At 40.4% G+C, this 22,980-nt stretch overlaps 2 protein-coding genes across 2 annotated transcripts in view; both read right to left on the bottom strand.

Annotated features, from left to right (window-relative positions):
- Positions 1 to 531: 531 nt before the first annotated feature.
- The window catches only part of LOC124362009 (glycylpeptide N-tetradecanoyltransferase 2-like), a 56,058-nt gene continuing 33,609 nt past the window's right edge, over positions 532 to 22,980 (bottom strand). Inside the window, exons 6-11 of the mRNA XM_046816147.1 lie at positions 22,160 to 22,330; positions 12,299 to 12,479; positions 4,581 to 4,698; positions 3,509 to 3,654; positions 1,214 to 1,351; positions 532 to 1,118 (exon numbers count right to left, since the gene is read on the bottom strand). Of these exons, the coding sequence (XP_046672103.1) occupies positions 1,098 to 1,118; positions 1,214 to 1,351; positions 3,509 to 3,654; positions 4,581 to 4,698; positions 12,299 to 12,479; positions 22,160 to 22,330 (775 nt within the window). The 3' untranslated portion in view covers positions 532 to 1,097. The remainder of the gene's footprint in view (positions 1,119 to 1,213; positions 1,352 to 3,508; positions 3,655 to 4,580; positions 4,699 to 12,298; positions 12,480 to 22,159; positions 22,331 to 22,980) is intronic.
- On the bottom strand, positions 15,336 to 18,293 carry LOC124362011. The gene is made up of 2 exons (XM_046816148.1): positions 17,664 to 18,293; positions 15,336 to 15,604 (listed from the first exon to the last, which is right to left on the bottom strand). The coding sequence occupies exons 1-2, from the start codon at positions 18,247 to 18,249 to the stop codon at positions 15,507 to 15,509; spliced, it is 684 nt and encodes a 227-aa protein (XP_046672104.1). The 5' UTR covers positions 18,250 to 18,293; the 3' UTR covers positions 15,336 to 15,506.

Here is a 22,980-nt window from a genome sequence, read left to right as displayed (position 1 = left end):
AATTATTTTTTCCTGATTTACATGGTTTTTATTTCTATTTGAATAAGTCATGATTTAACCCACTTCCATTAAACTAATCAATTTTTACTAGTATTTCAACTACTATGTCAGAATGTATGACAACAAATGTTTGATAAAACTTTGAATTGCAAGATTTTGTATAAACACATCAAATAATAAAGTTTACTGTCTGGTCCCAAAATATCCTAATTCACTTTAAAACCAAATAAATTACTTGTCTTATTTATTATTTGAAAATTGTATAAATTTGTTTTAAGTAAATATGTTACTGTAATTTATATCACATAATTTCTGTCATATTTTCCAATAGCAACTGTGAAACTTAAAGCAATGTCTCTTTTACAAGGACTGTTACCCAATTTGTTTGGACCAGAAGCTTTGAAAGTGTCTGATCGTTATTCAAACTTCTCATCAATATTTATTGATTACAAATAGAATGTAATAATTTTGAAAGCAAAGGTCTAAAAGCATGATAAGATATTTTTATACATTTTAAATAAAAAAGTGGAATTATTATTCGCTTGAATTTTATTACTGATAGGTTATTCTTATAGTTATAACACATTCAAAATATTTATACATAATTTTATATTAGATACATTTTTGATCCACTTATTTAACACATAAAAGTATATTTTACAACTTACTTATATTGTTCATTCAGGCCGTGGGCAAATTAAAATCTTCGATTCTTATTTCTTACAGTATAAAGTAATATTTATTAAAATTCAACACCTAGAATCCATAAATGAATACATTTTTATGTGATTTCACAACTTAACTTCAAAATCTTGGCAGCCCTTTTTACAAGATTATTTTTAATCTGAATTCTTAAATTTTCATTGAATCCTTGAACTGTTTTGGCCCTTGCAGTTGGTATACTCTACCGGGTGAAGACTGTCTGGGTGGGATATGTACACCGAGACCCGAATACGGTAATCACACACAACATTGTACAGTCTGGACTATTTCATTGAATAAGTTGCTAATACAGAATAGTTGAGTGTCCAGGTAACAGTGAGTGAGGGGGTGCGGCCGAGTGATGTGAAGCAAGCTGAAACGAGCGCGGCGAGCATTCACTGCAGCACCAGTCCGATCTGAAACACCAGTGTCTCCTGTCATACAACTGTAACTAACATACGTGTAATCGGAAAACTGATGTGAAATGCATTATTGACCATAAAAAACCCACCTTGTTCGGAGCAACAGGGGGACATCTCCAATTATACAGATAGTACTGCAAGTTGCCATCGCCGATACCAAATTTCAGGGTCTCTAGGAATTCTTTGTTCTCCATCAGATCTAAAGCGTTGAACACATCAAAGCCAGCCTGAAACATAAGATATAAACAAATTATTATAGATCTCGTAGGTAGTTTTTCAGCATTCAATGTTAGAAATTTCTGATCACAGAAGACTTACTAAACCAATGTAATAAAATTAAAATTATTTATTAGACTTTAACACTTTTACTCTGTGAAGCTTTACAGAGATAAAATATCAAAGAGCTACCAGATTAACTGAAAAAAATAGTAGAGTAATAAAAATTTGAAAACAATTGCATTGTTTGAAATGTCCTATAACGAGAATCCCTGACTAATCGTGTAATTGTGATCTTTCAGGCATAGTTGAGCACCTATGTTGGTATCAGAATTGAGTAAAAATAGCTACAGTATCGAGTATCGGAAACGATCAATTCCTAGAAAAATTTCAAATAAAAAAAATTATAGCAGAGGATATAAATATTAATGTATTAAATAATAATAATTCACACAACAACCTGAAAAATGTAAAAAAATTTTAATATGAATTATGTAGTTTCTTTTCCAACTTGTGTATTTCATGGTTCACTTTCTGCATAAATAATTTTCTTACAACATTTACTAATGATCAAATATGAGTTTTTGGAGTCATTACTGTATTATCAGATCATGATGGTCAGGTTTTAGAGCTATTGGAAAATAAAATAGCAAACAAATTAATTATACTACTGAAACCAAAAGAGATTTTTGTCAAGAAAATATAAAACTGTTCCAACAATTCTTAAGAGAGGAATGATGGCAAAATGTGTTTATATCTCAAACCAATGAAAAATTTACAACTTTTCACAAAATACTAACATACTATTTTAGCTTAGCATTTCCTCCAAAATCTTTTAAAATTAAACATCTTATCATAATAACTGGGTAAATTCTTCTTTAAAGGATGAAAAAAGGAGATCATTAAACTAAACTAAATTGCCAGGTTAAGTAAGAATAAAGAATTGCTCAGTGTGTTAAAATAAAAAAAATAGATTGTACAGGAAAAACTTAGCTTCCGCAAAAAATATAATAATAGAAAAATTAAAAAGTCCCAACATGTAAATCAAACAACTTGCAATATTTTAAATTCTGAAACATAAACAAAAATAAAAATTACTGTAATAATATAATAATTAAAGAAAATAATAAAGTAATTAATGATCCACTTAAAATAAGTAACATATTTAATTCATACTTTTTAAATATAAGAGAGCCAAATGAAAATTTGAATTTAGACAAATGTATGTACAATAGCTTAGTTAATAGGAAAAGTAACCTGCCTAACAATGTTGAGGATGGAGCTTGTTTTGGCTACTTGTTAACTTATTTACATTTTACAAAAGTATGATGTGTTTGACGAAGATAGTCTTGCTATCGAAAGGCCTTACAAAATAAAGTTTTAAATATTGGTTAATATTGGTGCTTGAATGTAAGTACTATGACACCATAAAACATATCTATTTTTCTAACATTCAGTCTCACATTACATATGGATTGTATGTATATAGAGGGCTACTAAAAAAGAAAATCTCAATGCAATACTAAAGTTCAAAAAAAAGCTGTCAGAACCATTTTAAAATTAAATTTTTTGAATCTGTCAAAAAACGTTTTGTAGAATTAAATATAGTGACTATATATGGACTTTATATTTTTGAAGCCATCATGTATGTGAAACATGAAACATCCATCAGTAGCAGTAAGGTGGTGCATCAGTATGTCACCAGATGTAAAAATGAATTTGTGATCCCTTATCATAGTTTGGAATTATAAAAAAATACATTATATGTAGGAAATAAATTTTTCAGAAAAATTCCTGATTATATAAAAAGTGAGAATAATTTACTTGTTTTAAAAGACAGTTGTGCATACTGTTTAGGTACTTGTTATATAACTGTTAAATAACTTGTTAGGTAGTATCAGTTAAAATTAAATTATAAACTTTACATTACAATTATATATTGTAATTTGACTACTTTTTTCATTAAATTGACACTATTCAATGTATAAGCTGTGCAAAAGAATGAATATTTTGATTTGATTTGATTAATAGTGAAATATAAGTGCATATTGTAATTTACCATGAGCAACCTTTCCATTTGCTAGTTCACACGTTTTACATACATTTTAATTATATTTTACGAAATAACTTAATCACTGAACTTGATTTTTGTTCTCATGGTTACTTACGTTTTTGGCAGATATGAGTGCATCTTGCATCAAGTCGACCCAGGGTGTTTTCATAGATACGTTGTAGAAACTATAGGCAGCCTTCAGGGTCCGATGGACAGGATGGTGCATAACAGTCGACGGCAGTGTGTAGAAACTGACCATGTCTACAACATACCAGGTCAAATTTAGTGAATTACATACTATAATAATCTCTTATCAAAGAGAACTCTGCACTAAATTGCTCTGTTTGTCTTCTTCTCACATTATTTATTTAGGCCTTTGTTACTTGCAATTTTTTACAGAAACTTAATAAAGACCAAAAATGAAAGTCTAGACCTCTTCCAACTTATTTAAATCAACATAACACAAGGCACTACTAACAGTTTAACCTACAAATACATCACCTAGCACTCTTCCAGAGAAAGTCGTCATATGTCGGAGCAAAGTTTTTCAATGCCCTACTAACAAGTCTCAAGAGTAGTTTTCCAACAGCTCTAAAGAAGAAGTTGTAAGACTGGTTCATTGACAAATCTTTTTACTCCATTCATGAATTCTTTTAGAGAAATTATGACAATCTGTAAATATTTAACATTGTATGTTTTGTTTAAACATTGTTTTAAGTTATATGACACACTTTCAAAAAGTTCTACTATTATAGCTAAAGTTCTGACAAGATAAAATTATGTAAAACGATGTTTACCTCTAACATTAATGTCATTCTCAACCATGTACGAGTCTACTATGTCTGGTTGTGGCGAGAACCAGTAATGAAACTCCTCAGAGAACAATGGCACCAGATCAAATCTTGACAAGTACTAAAACAATGTTTACCTGTAACATTACCGTCGTTCTCTACGATGTACGAGTCTACTATGCCTGGTTGTGGCAGGAACCAGTAATGAAACTCCTCATAGAACAATGGCACCAGATCAAACCTTGACAAGTACTAAAACAATGTTTACCTGTAACATTACCGTTCTCTACGATGTACGAGTGTACTATGCCTGGTTGTGGCAAGAACCAGTAATGAAACTCCTCAGAGAACAATGGCACCAGATCAAACCTTGGCAAGTACTAAAACAATGTTTACCTGTAACATTACCGTCGTTCTCTACGATGTACGAGTCTACTATGCCTGGTTGTGGCAGGAACCAGTGACGAAACTCCTCCTCAGAGAACAATGGCACCAGGTCAAATCTTGACAAGTACTAGAACAAGGTAGAAACTAATTAAATTTAGAGAATAAATTATTAACTTATAAGAACTTTACAAAATTAGGTAATTAATGGTGAACATTAATCTTAAACATAACAATTCAGTACATGCTCTCCTGTCATTGATCAATCTTGCATGTAAAAAACATAAATGATAAATAATTATTTAATTAATGTGTAGGTTTCAAAATAAATGATTCTATCATAAAATGTAGAGTGTAAAATAAAAAAAAACAGCAAGTTAGTACTAGAGTTATGCAAGTATCAAATAATTGTTTTTGAAGACCAACTAACTATTTAATTTTACATTAAATGAAAACTAAACATAAGACTAACATCCAAATGTAAATCCAACAAATGAAAGGAAATTGTAATAGTCTGATTTGTTACTATGAACAAGTTGAGATGCTAGTTAAATGTGGTCACCTATCAATCTACTAGTCTATTTGGCTAAAAAGTTTTTGTTTGTGTCTGTATGGTCATGTAGGTTTGTTCTTATTTTATCTTGAAAACCTTTTGGCATATAGCGAAGAAATTTACCGCAAAATTTGATTTATTAATTTGTTAACGCACAACCAGATGGGATTTTCCACTTTACCACAGATCAGAAGTACCTTACGTGAGTTTTACCACACATTATTTTGAGTATGTTTCGGCATACAGCAGAGATATTTACAACCAAAGCTGATCTTTTTAACAGAAAGGCGGGTGTGGAAGATGGGAATTTCAGTCTAACTACCCCTTATCCTGAAGTAGACTTAAGTAAATGCTTTCAGACTAGAGTAAACTTCTCAGACCTATGTATGTATATATTTTTTTTATCATGGCAACAAGTCAAACCCACCTTAGACACTGGAAATATAATTCATTTGAAAAAAAAGTACTCATCTTAATGCAAACCATTAACCTTCTCCCGCTCGCATTGTTTTCAGGCGCTCACGATGCTTCTAACCTCAATTAATTTGCTCTGCCGGTCGCGCTCGGTCAAAATACGCGACGCCTCAACTTACACACGTTCTGTCATTGTAAATAACTATAATTATATACATTAATTATTTTACTATATATTGGTTCAATGAAGTTGATTGTACGACACCAGGGAGGGGGCACACGAACAGCTGGGCGCCGTGTTGTTTGTTGCGCAGTTACTTGGTGAAGGTCACTGCCCCTGCCACTGTGATCACTCCGAACTACATCCTCAATGCCACCAACCACTTCACAAGGCTCTGATACATCACTACACTCACTTGAATCGTCGCAATCATTACTAATAACGAGATAGATTTCACGAAGTATACGACTACAACTCGCCATTGTTTCCGCACAACTAATATAAATAGCAAAATAATGGAATAAATCTACTGTAAAAGTAAAGTAAATGGTCTCCTGATAGCAAACAACCCATAGTAGTACAAACTATTGCTACTCGAGAGCAGCAATTATCGGCTCTAGTGGGTAAAGCAGTGCGTGCCGATCTGTGCCGTTTAAGCTGCAGTGGCTATGTGGTGGCCGTGCCGATTCATGCCTTGCGAGCAGGAGAGGGTTAATAAACATCAGATACCGATGACGTAACATTTATATTATAGATTATTTATTATAGATAGTTATTTACATACCTATGATCTCGATTAGTCAATTAATATTCTCAGATCTACATTAAGTATTAAATAGTTTGCATTGTTGACCCATGTACATCATCAGCAGCTTGCTATGTTAAACCATGTAGTGCACAGCAGCTTGCTATGTTGACCCATGTAGAGTATCAACAGATTGCTATTTTGACCCAGTACAGTATCAGCAGCTTGCTATGTTAAACCATGTAGTGCATCAGCAGCAGATTGCTATGTTGACTCATGTATAGCATTAGTAGCTTGCTATGTTGACCCATGTACATCTTCAGCACCTTGCTATGTTAAACCATGTAGTGCACAGCAGCTTGCTATGTTGACCCATGTAGAGTATCAGCAGATTGCTATTTTGACCCATGTAGTGCATCAGCAGCTTGCTATGTTGACACATGTATAGCATCAACAGATTGCTATGTTGACCCATGTACATCATCCACAGCTTGCTATGTTGACCCATGTACATCATCAGCAGCTTCCTATGTTAAAACCATGTAGTGCACAGCAGCTTGCTATGTTGACCCATGTACATCATATGCAGCTACCTATATTAAACCATGTAGTGCACTGCAGCTTAATATGCTGACCCAAGTATAGCACAGCAGCTTGCTATGTTGACCCATGTACATCATCCACAGCTTGTTATGTTGACCCATGTACATCATCAGCAGCTTCCTATGTTAAACCATGTAGTGCACAGCAGCTTGCTATGTTGACCCATGTACATCATATGCAGCTACCTATATTAAACCATGTAGTGCACTGCAGCTTAATATGCTGACCCAAGTATAGCACAGCAGCTTGCTATGTTGACCCATGTACATCATCCACAGCTTGCTATGTTGACCCATGTACATCATCAGCAGCTTCCTATGTTAAACCATGTAGTGCACAGCAGCTTGCTATGTTGACCCATGTACATCATATGCAGCTACCTATATTAAACCATGTAGTGCACTGCAGCTTAATATGCTGACCCAAGTATAGCACAGCAGCTTGCTATGTTGACCCATGTACATCATCCACAGCTTGCTATGTTGACCCATGTACATCATCCACAGCTTGCTATGTTAAACCATGTAGTGCATCAGCAGCTTGCTATGTTGACCCATGTACAGTATCAGCAGATTGCTATGTTAAACCATGTAGTGCATAGCAGCTTGCTATGTTGACCCATGTACAGTATCAGCAGATTGCTATGTTAAACCATGTACATCATCAGCAGCTTGCTATGTTGACCCATGTACAGTATCAGCAGTTTGCTATGTTAAACCATGTAGTGCATAGCAGCTTGCTATGTTGACCCATGTACATCATATGCAGCTTCCTATGTTAAACCATGTACTGCATAGCAGCTTGCTATGTTGACCCATGTACATCATATGCAGCTTCCTATGTTAAACCATGTAGTGCATAGCAGCTTGCTATGTTGACCCATGTACAGTATCAGCAGATTGCTATGTTAAACCATGTACAGTATCAGCAGTTTGCTATGTTAAACCATGTACTGCATAGCAGCTTGCTATGTTGACCCATGTACATCATATGCAGCTTCCTATGTTAAACCATGTAGTGCATAGCAGCTTGCTAGGTTAAACCATGTACAGTATCAGCAGATTGCTATGTTAAACCATGTACATCATCAGCAGCTTGCTATGTTGACCCATGTACAGTATCAGCAGTTTGCTATGTTAAACCATGTAGTGCATAGCAGCTTGCTATGTTGACCCATGTACATCATATGCAGCTTCCTATGTTAAACCATGTAGTGTATAGCAGCTTGCTATGTTGACCCATGTACATCATCCACAGCTTGCTATGTTAAACCATCTAGCGCACAGCAGCTGGCTATGTTGACCCATGTACATCATCCACAGCTTGCTATGTTAACCATGTAGCGCAAAGCAGTTTGCTATGTTGACCCATGTACATCATCTACAGCTTGCTATGTTAAACCATGTAGCGCACAGCAGCTTGCTATGTTGACCCATGTACATTATCCACAGCTTGCTATGTTAAACCATGTAGCGCACAGCAGCTTGCTATGTTGACCCATGTACATCATCCACAGCTTGCTATGTTAAACCATGTAGCGCAAAGCAGTTTGCTATGTTGACCCATGTAGAGTATCCACAGCTTGCTATGTTAAACCATGTAGCGCAAAGCAGTTTGCTATGTTGACCCATGTACATCATCCACAGCTTGCTATGTTAAACCATGTAGCGCAAAGCAGTTTGCTATGTTGACCCATGTAGAGTATCCTCAGCTTGCTATGTTAAACCATGTAGCGCACAGCAGCTGGCTATGTTGACCCATGTACATCATCCAAAGCTTGCTATGTTAAACCATGTAGCGCACAGCAGCTTGCTATGTTGACCCATGTAGAGTATCCACAGCTTGCTATGTTAAACCATGTAGCGCAAAGCAGTTTGCTATGTTGACCCATGTACATCATCCACAGCTTGCTATGTTAAACCATGTAGCGCACAGCAGCTTGCTATGTTGACCCATGTAGAGTATCCACAGCTTGCTATGTTAAACCATGTAGCGCACAGCAGCTGGCTATGTTGACCCATGTACATCATCCACAGCTTGCTATGTTAAACCATGTAGCGCAAAGCAGTTTGCTATGTTGACCCATGTACCTTATCCACAGCTTGCTATGTTAAACCATGTAGCGCACAGCAGCTTGCTATGTTGACCCATGTACATCATCCACAGCTTGCTATGTTAAACCATGTAGCGCACAGCAGCTTGCTATTTTGACCCATGTACATTATCCACAGCTTGCTATGTTAAACCATGTAGCGCACAGCAGCTTGCTATGTTGACCCATGTACATCATCCACAGCTTGCTATGTTAAACCATGTAGCGCACAGCAGCTTGCTATGTTGACCCATGTACATCATCCACAGCTTTGTATGTTAAACCATGTAGCGCACAGCAGATTGTTATTTTGACCCATATACAGTATCAGCAGATTGCTATTTTGACCCATGTAGAGTATCAGCAGATTGCTATTTTAAACCATGTAGTGCACAGCAGCTAGCTTTGTTGACCCATGTAGAGTACCAGCAGATTGTTATTTTGACCCATGTACAGTATCAGCAGATTGCTATTTTGACCCATGTAGAGTATCAGCAGATTGTTATTTTGACCCATGTAGAGTATCAGCAGATTGTTATTTTGACCCATGTACAGTATCAGCAGATTGCTATTTTGACCTATGTAGAGTATCAGCAGATTACTATGTTAAACCATGTAGTGCACAGCAGCTTGCTATGTTGACCCATGTACAAATAACATCAGCAGCTTACTATATTGACGCATGTAGAGTATCAGCAGATTGCTATTTTAAACCATGTAGTGCACAGCAGCTAGCTATGTTGACCCATGTACAAATAACATCAGCAGCTTACTATATTGACGCATGTAGAGTATCAGCAGATTACTATGTTAAACCATGTAGTGCACAGCAGCTTGCTATGTTGACCCATGTACAAATAACATCAGCAGCTTACTATATTGACGCATGTAGAGTATCAGCAGATTGCTATTTTAAACCATGTAGTGCACAGCAGCTAGCTTTGTTGACCCATGTAGAGTACCAGCAGATTGTTATTTTGACCCATGTACAGTATCAGCAGATTGCTATTTTGACCCATGTAGAGTATCAGCAGATTGTTATTTTGACCCATGTACAGTATCAGCAGATTGCTATTTTGACCTATGTAGAGTATCAGCAGATTACTATGTTAAACCATGTAGTGCACAGCAGTTTGCTATGTTGACCCATGTACAAAAAACATCAGCAGCTTACTATATTGACGCATGTAGAGTATCAGCAGATTGCTATTTTAAACCATGTAGTGCACAGCAGCTAGCTTTGTTGACCCATGTAGAGTATCAGCAGATTGTTATATTGACCCATGTACAGTATCAGCAGATTGTTATTTTGACCCATGTAGAGTATCAGCAGATTGTTATTTTGACCCATGTACAGTATCAGCAGATTGCTATTTTGACACATGTGGAGTGTCAGCAGATTACTATGTTAAACCATGTAGTGCACAGCAGCTTGCTACGTTGACCCATGTACATCATCCACAGCTTGCTATGTTAAACCATGTAGCGCACAGCAGCTAGCTTTGTTGACCCATGTAGAGTATCAGCAGATTACTATGTTAAACCATGTAGTGCACAGCAGCTTGCTATGTTGACCCAAGTACAAAAAACATCAGCAGCTTACTATATTGACGCATGTAGAGTATCAGCAGATTGCTATTTTAAACCATGTAGTGCACAGCAGCTAGCTTTGTTGACCCATGTAGAGTATCGGCAGATTGTTATTTTGACCTATATACAGTATCAGCAGATTGCTATTTTGTCCCATGTAGAGTATCAGCAGATTGTTATTTTGACCCATGTACAGTATCAGCAGATTGCTATTTTGACCCATGTAGAGTATCAGCAGATTACTATGTTAAACCATGTAGTGCACAGCAGCTTGCTACGTTGACCCATGTACAAACAACATCAGCAGCTTACTATGTTGACCCATGTAGAGTATCAGCAGATTGCTATGTTAAACCACATAGTGCACAGCAGCTGCTACATTGACCAATGTAGAGTATCAGCAACTTGTTACGTTGACCTGTGTTGAGTATCAGGTGCTTATTTGCAATGGTAACAGAGGAAAAAGAAAACAATTCTCTGATAATGAGGAATCAGAAGATGTCATGACTAATTATGATGCAACAACACAGCTAAACCTGTTAGTGGCTCACTTTTAGTGACTGATACTTCATCAGCAGAAATTTCTTGAAATGTATGCATGATCGAACTTCCCGGAAATATTTTAACAGAGTAATATAAAAACGATTGATTGAGTTTCATATCTAACAGTAAACATTTATTTCTATTTGCTATTTTATTTGTTTTCTCAAAATTATGATCTGTAAAACAGAATGATATAATGGTTCTCTTAATTGTTAAATTCTTACATCTAATACTTAAATTTAATTTATCATTAATAAATGTTATTTGTTTTTTTAAATTTGAGTTTCATATTCCCTGAGTATGTAATGTTGTAAAACATGGTATTATGTTTGGTAGTACTAATCAGTTGTTTTTATTTGATGTTAATAAAACAGCCATGAACCATGAAACAACCACTGATAGATTTAGGATAAAGTTTACAACATTTTATTATTCTTGTAAAATGTTCATACAGGGTATCGATTTAGCGGAATTGAACTTCAAAATGTATGATTGGCCGCCATTTTGAAACGGGTAAAGATAATTCATATTTTTTTTTTTTTTTTTTTTTTTTTTTTTTTCTCAAATGGGTATACAAAAGGTCAACACAACTGCAAAGTTGCATAACTTTATCTTTACTGTTATAAAAGATATATAATTTTTTTTGTGAAAATCACATAAAGACAGATAGACGAAAAACTAAAGGTTTTAGGACATACCTCCATATGAAGTTTTTTGCTCATTTTCATGTCTAGAACAAAATACTACAATATTGGAACACCTTTAGTAAACACCCTGTATTTGTAACCAATAATTCCTTATTATGTATCTGTAATCAAATGTGTGAATTTTCTATTTATACGGATGTTTACTTTTCCGGATCACTCCGGTTTCAGTCAAAGCGAATAAACAAGATTGTACTGTATTTCACAAACTATTCCGTGAATTGACTATTTCAGTTATTACTGTTCATATAAATTAAATTAAATTATAACTTAAATTTAAAAAAACTAAATTTTCAAAGTTTAAGATGTCTTAAATTTTCTTCAGGGCAGTTGCACAAAAATGACTTAAATGTTTGAAAAATTTCTTATACGCAATTCTCTGTATTTCTCAGGCATTCATTATTTATTACCTGTATTCATTTTTTTCTCCCCAGTGACAGAGTAACCCGTAAAAAAGAACCTCTAGATAACTGTACTTTACTTACGTCAGCCAGCAGTTTGTGAGCCTTGGGCACGTCGTCTGCGGTGAGCTTGCGGAAACCTGGTGTCCGAGTGTTATCTGGCAGCTTGTACAGCTTCAATGTTCTCTGCATGGTCATGTTGCGAGAAAGGTGAGAGAACTTCACCTCTATCAGCTTCTTGGGGTTCAGCGAACGATGCCAATACCTATACAGCACACACATCTGATCAAAAAACAGTCACATCCGGTAACTTGATACCTTGATATAAATATTATATGTAAGAATAAGACAGCACTACACCCAGCAGGGATCACTTCTGGCGGGGCTCCTGGGCATGAGGTTAAACTGCCTAAGAGGACATCTTCTCTAATCCTCAGGTAATAGAGAGGCTAACACACAGTCTCTCCTATTGCAAGACCTTGGTGCATGGTGAAGAGCCATAACTGCCAAGAGCAGAACACCATGGATCTAGACTGGGAAGTCAATAAATATCCCTGGGTGGGTGAAAGTGCGTGGGCCCACTCAGTACAGGGCTGGAGCCGAAGAGGAGTTCTCTAGAAGGGTCCAGTACCGGATGGCGGTCGGCGAGTCAACGTCTGCAAGGCAACGATTTCGGCGGGCGTTCCCACAAACAGGTTGATGAGTTCATGGTGAAATGTTACAGAATCAAAACACATTACCCCAGGAGGGTAGCCAATCTGGTGAATCCCTCTCTGGTGTCTTGACACCAGGCTGTCTCAAGGATTCTGGGGGAGACAAATTCTGTGATGGGAGGGGTAGTGAGAAGCTGGTGGTAGGCAACCAGGCCCCCGCTTCTCAAAGCACTACTGGAAGAAAAAAATTAGATGAAAGACCAATCAAGGGGGAGGAGAAGGCGTTCGCCAGGAGCGCTAAGCTGCAGCGTTCACCAATTCAGCGGAAGAACTCCTTGCCGGACTTTTTTCCATTGGTGAGCCACACACCTAAGAGGTCTCGAGAAGAATCTCCTACAGAAGAAGACCTAAAACAGCTCTGGAGAGCCAGAGAAGCCTGGGGGCGGGTTATAAAATGGACACAGGAACTGCAGGAACTTACTAGAACAGATGAGAGAATGGAAATAAGAGATGCAGTTAAAGCTCTTGGAAAAGTGGTCAGCTCCCTGGACATGGAATTACTGTTATCACCGCAGCGAAAAAATGTGCCTAGGGAGATGTACAACGAGAAGGAAGTCCAAGTGGGATGCCCACAGGTGGAAGAAAGGGCATCGCAGACCATTTCCATACAGAAAATAGACAAGAGTACTGAGATCCAGAACACAGGAAAGAGGCAGGCTGGTCACACCAAGGGAAAGGAGGTTCGGCGGAAGACTGATGGTAGTAAGCAGGCAGTGAATGATATGCCTGGACGCAAACCCAAATTTAAGCAGTCTGCTCCTAGGAATGCTGGCGTTCCACATGGTACAGAAAATACAGGATCTCAAGATAAGCCAAAACCGTCAGAAGAAAGGCAGGGGTTTCAAAATGATAAAACCCAGGAAGGAACAGACAAAGAAGGCTATCGCACAGTGACCAGGAGAAGGCAGAGACGCCAACAAGACGAAGAGATAGTTGTGGTGAGGACTGAAACCCACAGGACCTATGCAGACCTTGTCAAACTTGTAAAAGACAAGGTGGACCTGGATGAGACGGGTGCTAAAGTAATGTCACTTCGAAAAGCAAATAACGGAGGACTGGTCATCAGGCTGAAAAAAGAAACAGGCAAAGCTGAAGCACTGCGAGAAGCCATTGTAAAACAGGGCATCGAGGGAATCTCTGCAGTAGCTCCCAAGAAGAGGGCAGTTCTGCACATCAAAGATCTGGAGGTAGACGCTACTGAGGAGGACATATTGGCTGCACTTGCAAAAGCTTTGCAGGTCGGTGTCTCGACTCTGGATGCAAAGGTGTCTTCACTAAGACCAGCATATGGGGAAACCCAGAATGCAACAGTAATCCTCCCAAAACCTACAGCAAACAAGCTGGCCCAGGCCGGTAGACTCAAGATAGGCTGGGTACTGTGCAGAGTAAGATTTCGCGAAGAGCGGATACGTTGTTATCGTTGTCTTGAGGAAGGACACATTGCACGTTACTGCAGGGGTACTGACCGGAGCACAGTGTGTTTCTTTTGCAAGAAGGAAGGCCACAAGAGGAAGGAATGCCCAGAAGGGAAACGTAATGATTAGCTTTGTCCAACTAAATGGAATGAAGAGCCAAGCTGCAATAGATTTATTGCAAGCCACGGCCAGGAGGAAGAGGTTGGATGTCATCATGCTTAGTGAACCTAATATTGGGACAGCAAATGATCAGTCTTGGTCTGTTGATGCTCGCCAAGGGTCCTGTGTAAAAAGCTTAAGTCAGGTTCATATGGTAAAAGGAAGAGGACACGGAAACAATTTTGCATGGATTGAATACGAGCGGTGTATCGTGTGTAGTTGCTACTTCCCTCCTGGCAAACCAATCATGGAGTTTGAAGAAAGCCTAGAAGAACTTGCGGCTTTTAGAAGGAACTGTAGAAAAGGAATAATCATTGATGGTGATTTTAATGCCAAGGCTGAAGAATGGGGAGAAACGTGCTCAGGAAGAAGAGGAAGGTTAGTTGTTGACTGGGCTGCAGGAAACAACTTGGTCCTGCTAAATGAGGGGAAAGTGCCAACATTTAGAAGAGGAGAGTATCGCTCCATACTCGACCTTACTTTCGTTACAGAAGATTTGGCAGAGAAAGTAAGGTGCTGGCATGTCAGTGAGGAGGAAACCCTAAGCGACCATGAGCAGATATTTTTTGAGCTGTGCATGGACCATGAGGAGCAGACTGCACCGTTACTGCCAAAAGGGTGGAGAGTACGGCCGAGTGACATGGAACCTTTGGAGGAGGCTCTGAGGCGTCACCTTGATGAGATAGATGGCAGATCAGCGCATGAACTGACTCAAGCATTGGATGAAGTGTGTGGGGAAGTATTGCAACCAAGGAAGCCTGGTGCTAGGAGATCAGTATACTGGTGGACCGCGGAGGTGGCAGCCTTAAGATCATCATGTAAGTCGTTGCGGAGGCGACTTACCAGGGCGAGAGGAAGATCGCGACCAGATGCAGCTGAAGTGGATGTGTTGGTGGTGCTGCTCAGACAAGAACGCCAAAGATACAGGAAAGAGATCTTGGAAACCAAGAGACGCAAATGGCAAGACCTATGTGACCTACTTGAGGCAGATCCGTGGGGAAATGCCTACAAAATTGTCATGAAGAGATTTGGACGCAACCTACCAGTGCTAGATAGAGAAACAATTGAACAGTGCGTAGATGTACTTTTCCCTGAGCACCCACCTGGAGTACTGAGATCCAGAACACAGGAAAGAGGCAGGCTGGTCACACCAAGGGAAAGGAGGTTCGGCGGAAGACTGATGGTAGTAAGCAGGCAGTGAATGATATGCCTGGACGCAAACCCAAATTTAAGCAGTCTGCTCCTAGGAATGCTGGCGTTCCACATGGTACAGAAAATACAGGATCTCAAGATAAGCCAAAACCGTCAGAAGAAAGGCAGGGGTTTCAAAATGATAAAACCCAGGAAGGAACAGACAAAGAAGGCTATCGCACAGTGACCAGGAGAAGGCAGAGACGCCAACAAGACGAAGAGATAGTTGTGGTGAGGACTGAAACCCACAGGACCTATGCAGACCTTGTCAAACTTGTAAAAGACAAGGTGGACCTGGATGAGACGGGTGCTAAAGTAATGTCACTTCGAAAAGCAAATAACGGAGGACTGGTCATCAGGCTGAAAAAAGAAACAGGCAAAGCTGAAGCACTGCGAGAAGCCATTGTAAAACAGGGCATCGAGGGAATCTCTGCAGTAGCTCCCAAGAAGAGGGCAGTTCTGCACATCAAAGATCTGGAGGTAGACGCTACTGAGGAGGACATATTGGCTGCACTTGCAAAAGCTTTGCAGGTCGGTGTCTCGACTCTGGATGCAAAGGTGTCTTCACTAAGACCAGCATATGGGGAAACCCAGAATGCAACAGTAATCCTCCCAAAACCTACAGCAAACAAGCTGGCCCAGGCCGGTAGACTCAAGATAGGCTGGGTACTGTGCAGAGTAAGATTTCGCGAAGAGCGGATACGTTGTTATCGTTGTCTTGAGGAAGGACACATTGCACGTTACTGCAGGGGTACTGACCGGAGCACAGTGTGTTTCTTTTGCAAGAAGGAAGGCCACAAGAGGAAGGAATGCCCAGAAGGGAAACGTAATGATTAGCTTTGTCCAACTAAATGGAATGAAGAGCCAAGCTGCAATAGATTTATTGCAAGCCACGGCCAGGAGGAAGAGGTTGGATGTCATCATGCTTAGTGAACCTAATATTGGGACAGCAAATGATCAGTCTTGGTCTGTTGATGCTCGCCAAGGGTCCTGTGTAAAAAGCTTAAGTCAGGTTCATATGGTAAAAGGAAGAGGACACGGAAACAATTTTGCATGGATTGAATACGAGCGGTGTATCGTGTGTAGTTGCTACTTCCCTCCTGGCAAACCAATCATGGAGTTTGAAGAAAGCCTAGAAGAACTTGCGGCTTTTAGAAGGAACTGTAGAAAAGGAATAATCATTGGTGGTGATTTTAATGCCAAGGCTGAAGAATGGGGAGAAACGTGCTCAGGAAGAAGAGGAAGGTTAGTTGTTGACTGGGCTGCAGGAAACAACTTGGTCCTGCTAAATGAGGGGAAAGTGCCAACATTTAGAAGAGGAGAGTATCGCTCCATACTCGACCTTACTTTCGTTACAGAAGATTTGGCAGAGAAAGTAAGGTGCTGGCATGTCAGTGAGGAGGAAACCCTAAGCGACCATGAGCAGATATTTTTTTGAGCTGTGCATGGACCATGAGGAGCAGACTGCACCGTTACTGCCAAAAGGGTGGAGAGTACGGCCGAGTGACATGGAACCTTTGGAGGAGGCTCTGAGGCGTCACCTTGATGAGATAGATGGCAGATCAGCGCATGAACTGACTCAAGCATTGGATGAAGTGTGTGGGGAAGTATTGCAACCAAGGAAGCCTGGTGCTAGGAGATCAGTGTACTGGTGGACCGCGGAGGTGGCAGCCTTAAGATCATCATGTAAGTCTTTGCGGAGGCGACTTACCAGGGCGAGAGGAAGATCGCGACCAGATGCAGCTGAAGTGGATGTGTTGGTGGTGCTGCTCAGACAAGAACGCCAAAGATACAGGAAAGAGATCTTGGAAACCAAGAGACGCAAATGGCAAGACCTATGTGACCTACTTGAGGCAGATCCGTGGGGAAATGCCTACAAAATTGTCATGAAGAGATTTGGACGCAACCTACCAGTGCTAGATAGAGAAACAATTGAACAGTGCGTAGATGTACTTTTCCCTGAGCACCCACCTGTAGTGCATGAGGAAATTGTTGCTCTGGAGATTCCACCTTTCACCAAAAATGAGCTTATCGTGGCGGGAAAAAAGATCAAGTCTAACAAGAGCCCGGGACCTGATGGCATTCCCCCAGAGGTAGTAAAGGTGGCAGTGAGTGTAGTCCCAGACAAGGTCCTTAAAGTGTTAAATATGGCCCTGAGAGAGGAGAGCTTCCTTGCAGGCTGGAAGATGGCAAGACTGGTCCTCATCCCAAAATTGGGTAAGCCAGAAGGCAGACCAGACTCATACAGGCCACTGTGTCTGCTGAGTACTGTGGGGAAGCTGTTTGAGCAACTGCTGGTAGGAAGACTACAAGAAGAACTTGAGAAAACCAATGCTTTGTCTGACAACCAGTTTGGCTTTAGACCTGGACGCTCAACAGTAGATGCTGTGGACATGGTCATCAAGTTGGTACGACGTGCTGTGGGTGGAGGCCGACAATACCGGGAAATACCAGCGGTGGTCCTTTTGGATGTGAAAAATGCCTTCAATAGTGCTTCTTGGCAGAAGATATTGCAGCGGCTGAAAGCGATTGGAGTATCTCCATATCTTAGGCGCATGATTCAGGCGTATTTAGGGGAGAGAACACTGGACCTCGGAAATGGAATGAGGAGGCAAGTTACCAGTGGAGTTCCACAGGGATCAGTGCTTGGCCCAACCCTTTGGAATGTCCTGTACGACACTGTGTTTCGCTTGGCTCTCCCGCCTGGGGTACGAATTGTCGGGTATGCTGATGACTTGGCCCTGGTGGCCAAGGGAAGCACGGAACATGTGCTAATGGAGAGATCCAATGAAGCCATTGCACGAGTTGGGGATCATCTGCAGGAACTGGGACTTGAGCTGGCCCCACAAAAGACTGAGGCAATTATCATGGCTGGAAGGAGGAGACTTCGACCGATCACTTTTCGGGTACAGGGTACGACTGTCACACCGAAGACTAAGGTCAAGTACTTAGGCATTTGGCTGGATAAGTCAAGAACTTTCGTTCCCCATGTTATGGAAACAGCAAGAAAGGCCTCAGTAACGGCAATGGCAATAAGTGGGACTATGAAGAATGTTCGGGGCCCCAAGGAGTCAAAGAGGCGGCTGATTTTCTCAGCAACACAGTCCATACTCTTGTATGGTGCACCGGTGTGGGCGAGTGCAATGCAGTTTGGAAGAGCAAAGGAAGCTGCACTAAGGGTTCAACGGCTTGCTGCGATGAGAATCACATCAGCCTACAGGACGATATCTCTCGACGCTGTTTTGGTGCTCGCTAGGACTCCTCCTATCCATCTTCTGGTGAAAGAGAGAACTGACAGCTACCTGGGAGAACGAGACAGGGCGGAGCTGCAGGAAAGACTGAGGGATGCTTGGCAACGAGAGTGGGAGGTCTCAAGTAAGGGCTCCTGGACCAGAAGGCTCATACCAGACATTAGAGTATGGCTTCAAAGGACACATGGGGAGGTAAATTTCCATGTGACTCAGATCCTCTCAGGTCATGGGTGTTTCCGCCGTTACTTGGAGAGGATTGGCAGAAGTAACTCAAGTATATGCCACTACTGCAGAGAGGAAGATACTGCTGAGCACACTTTCTTTTTCTGTAAGAGGTGGACAGAGGAGAGAGCCAATTGCTGGGAAACAACCGGACAACTGATACCTGAGACTTTGGTCTCTCACATGGTGCAGTCGGAAGACATGTGGAACGCAGTCAGTAAGATGGCCTTTTCCATTATACGGAAGAAAATGGAAGATGAGCCGTGAGGACTTGAGGTGAAGAAGGAAAGCATTTAGTGCAAGACACTCACCCAGCTGAAGAAATGCTAAAAGTGGTCCCGGCTTGGTGGGCAGGAAGGACGAGGGTGGGGTTTAGCGGGTCGGCGATCTTTATAACGTAGTCAAACCCCGCATGCACTGGAGTGAAGGGAAGAAGAGAGAACCCTCCATGTATCTGATTGCAGATTCCCCATCCTCAGCCCAAAAAAAAAAAAAAAAAAAAACTTCTGGCGGGTTTATACCTTCCAGTTGAACATACCACTGGGCACAGCAAAAACCGATGTGTCACTTAAATCTGGGCAACCTTATGGATGTCCAGGAGTGGCACATCACTAATCGCAAATGTCGAGATTCTGGGGTTCAAGGGCAATTTGATAGGTCTAGTCTACTATGGGAGATGACTGTTGGAGTTGGTGGGATTTTTTCCCTAACCTCAGAGGTTCTTTCTAACCTCAACAAGGGTGTGCCACCTCCTACCTACTTTGACTGGAGAGGCTCGTTCAGAGCTGGCCTTCCCTTCTTCCGGGGAGACATGTAACATGACTTTGAGATTTAGTGCCCTTATTCTTCCTCATGGATCTCGATAGGAAGCGGCCCCTACTTCCTAACCTTTCTCATCCTGAATATCCTGTTACTGTGGAAGCTGCGCTAAGGTTCTTGTAGGACTAAGTGCAATTTATAAGCTTCTTGTTCTAAGAGAACAAAAAACAGCACTATAAATTTACATCATAACAAATTAGTAATATTCTTTAAGAGAAGGAAGAACCAAATCTATTTTATGTGAATTCCCTATCTGCCTTTTTTCTTCTTGTGTATAAGTACCAGATAAATGTGCTAAATGCAACATCAGTTACACCTTGACATAGGCTGGAGATTAAATTTCTTCTTCTTCTTCTATGGAGCCGCCTACTGCCAAGCACTTAAGCCTCAAGGGCCTTTTGCGCACCCCGGAAACACACTATGAGGCCTACCAGTCTATGTTTTCAGCAGTTTTACAAACCACCAAAATCAACCTATCAGGTCTTCCTGGGGAAATTCAACGCCCTTGTCCAAACTACCAAAGTTTGGTAGGCATACTGCTCCCTTGCTATTGAATGACAATCAAAGAGCAAGTGTTCGGCAGTTTCATCCTGCTCATCACACATTCTACAGAACGGATCCTCATGAAGGATGCCGACTCTGTGAAGATGCTTTCTCAGGTGACCATGTCCCGCGATCTATTTAGTGAGAGAAGGTCAGACACTACTCTGGAGGAAGGCGACTGTAGTACCATTCTGCTCATTCTCATACCCGGATGCAACCTCCACCTTCTCTCGTTCAGCGCGAACCCATTTCGAGACAGCCCCAAAGGATTCACATCTTGGAATACCGCAGAATGGTTGTGGGCCTGTCATAATTGACGCTGAGCCCTGATTGGCCAGCCCGATTAAGAGTGCCGCTTGCTGAAGACAGTAGGCACTCCTCCTGGCCATAGCCCGAATAACAATGTCCAGAGGGGCGAGGTTGAGGCAACAGTCTAGAGCTGCACCTGGCGCACTAGGAAAAGCTCCTGTGATAGCAAGGCAAGCCATCCTTTGAATGCCAGCCAGACAAGCTACCACCATCTTGGCCTCCGGCTTAAGTCCCCAAGACCCACCTATCATGCGTCTGCATTGAATTAAAGACTATTTCCCCCTGGCGATGACTCTTTCTAGATGAGGTCCCCAGTTTAGAACCCTATCTAAGATCACGCCCAGGTACTTGACCTCGGACTTCAACTCAATGGAAGAACCTCTGAGTAGAAATGGACCAATACCCTCCATTTGTCGTCTCCTGGTAAAGGTAACCACAGCAGCCTTGGTGGAGTTAACAGTAAGGCCCACCCCATCACACCAGTTTCCCACCATGTTTAGAGCAGCATTGGTCAGTTCCGTGACTGTTGCGTTGAACTTGCCACCCACAAGAATCACAATATCATCTGCAAAGACACTGCTACTGTTCAAAGACATTAGCAGGTCGTCCACAACTAGGTTCCACAGGAGAGGAGAAAGGACGCCGCCCTGTGGACATCCCCTCATAGTCCTTGTGCTGACACTTGCTCCCATAAGGGTGGTAACAACCACCCTGTCTGTGAGCAAGGCCCTTATCCAGTCACATATTTGACCATCAATACCACGTCTAGAGATCACATTGATAATCACCTGAGTGCCCATATTGTCAAAGGCTCCTTCGATGTCCAAAAAGACACCTATGGCTACCTCTTTTGCTGCCAGCGTCTTCTCAATCCTGTATATCAATTGATGCAGGGCCGAGTTGCATGACCTTCCTGGAGATTTAATTTACTGACAGTAATGTCTATACTTCACTTTGATTATAACAACAACCAAATTCGATTAATTGGTTGGATCATTGATTAGATTCTAATCGGTGCAGAACCCAACAATCTAAGACCACAGAACTTTTATCAGTTGAGGCATCAAACAAATAAAGACTTGTACTCTGGTGCAATCCTAAAAGACTTAATTGTTGAAAAAGATTAAATGCTCCACCAAGTACAATACAATATCCATCACATGTAAAGAATATCTATGGATGAAGTTTACATCCCCCACAATTTCACACTCACCGTTGGTGTTTGTAGAACTAATAATATTTATGTGGTGTTTGGGAATATCCAAAATGTTGTTTCTCCAAAAGGAATTCCATCCACACAACTGAGATAGTATAGCTACTGACCTGCAAGTGCCGAGAGGTTTTGGTAGTACCACTCCGGCTGTGTACACTGCCTGAAAGATACCGGTCTGATTCACTCTTCGCGTTATCTCCCGAATCAGCACTGGTGCCACTCTTTTACTGCGCAGCTTTTTATGTACGCACAGGAAGTTTATCTCTACCATTTTCTGCGTTCTGTAAACAAGGACAGAACACATCTGAGAAAAGAAAAATAAGAACAGATTCACTTAGTAAAACTTAACCACTAATTAAGTCACACTCTGTTGATCAGGGAACTTAGCTCATAAGTGATATTCTTTTCCTATTTGTGCAAAAAAATCAATTATTAATGTTAATTGATCTACAGAGAGTTAGTGGTTTAATTTAAAACATGATTGTGTTTCCGATTCAAAAATAATCTACTACAGAGTTGCAGTGATCTGAACCTTGCTAATCTGAATATTTGGTTGATCCTAACATGGTCAGAGAAAAACTTACTCACAACAGTATGACTTTAACAGACAAATAATTTTTGTTTAGGTTATATTTGTAATTTAAATGATAAATAGAGACAATCTTTAATGGCATAAATGTGACCTCTTATTATTATGAAATAAAGTATTGATATTGAGTACAGTATAATATGTATATTTCATAATCGAAACTCAGTCGCAATTAGTACAGATTATATAATTACTCTATTATTTAAACAAAATTTCTTTTACGCAAGATGCGTCTAACTAAAATCTGTTGACAAATAATTCCTTTAGCAGTATATTTCAAGTGCAATTAATATATAGAAAATTATTTGTTTTAATGAATGGTTAATGCAACTTCCTGTATAA

This window comes from Homalodisca vitripennis, chromosome 5 (assembly GCF_021130785.1).
Source record: "Homalodisca vitripennis isolate AUS2020 chromosome 5, UT_GWSS_2.1, whole genome shotgun sequence".
NCBI lineage: Eukaryota > Metazoa > Arthropoda > Insecta > Hemiptera > Cicadellidae > Homalodisca > Homalodisca vitripennis.
This window is presented reverse-complemented; position numbering and strand designations above follow the sequence as displayed.

Bases quoted from the DNA above. Each gene is read 5' to 3' on its own strand.
- LOC124362011 (XM_046816148.1), bottom strand. From the start codon at position 18,249: ATGCGCCTAAGATATGGAGATACTCCAATCGCTTTCAGCCGCTGCAAT. The intron at 15,605-17,663 runs GTGGGTGCTCAG...TCAGTACTCCAG, and splicing joins AATTTCCTCATGCACTACAG to GTGGGTGCTCAGGGAAAAGT.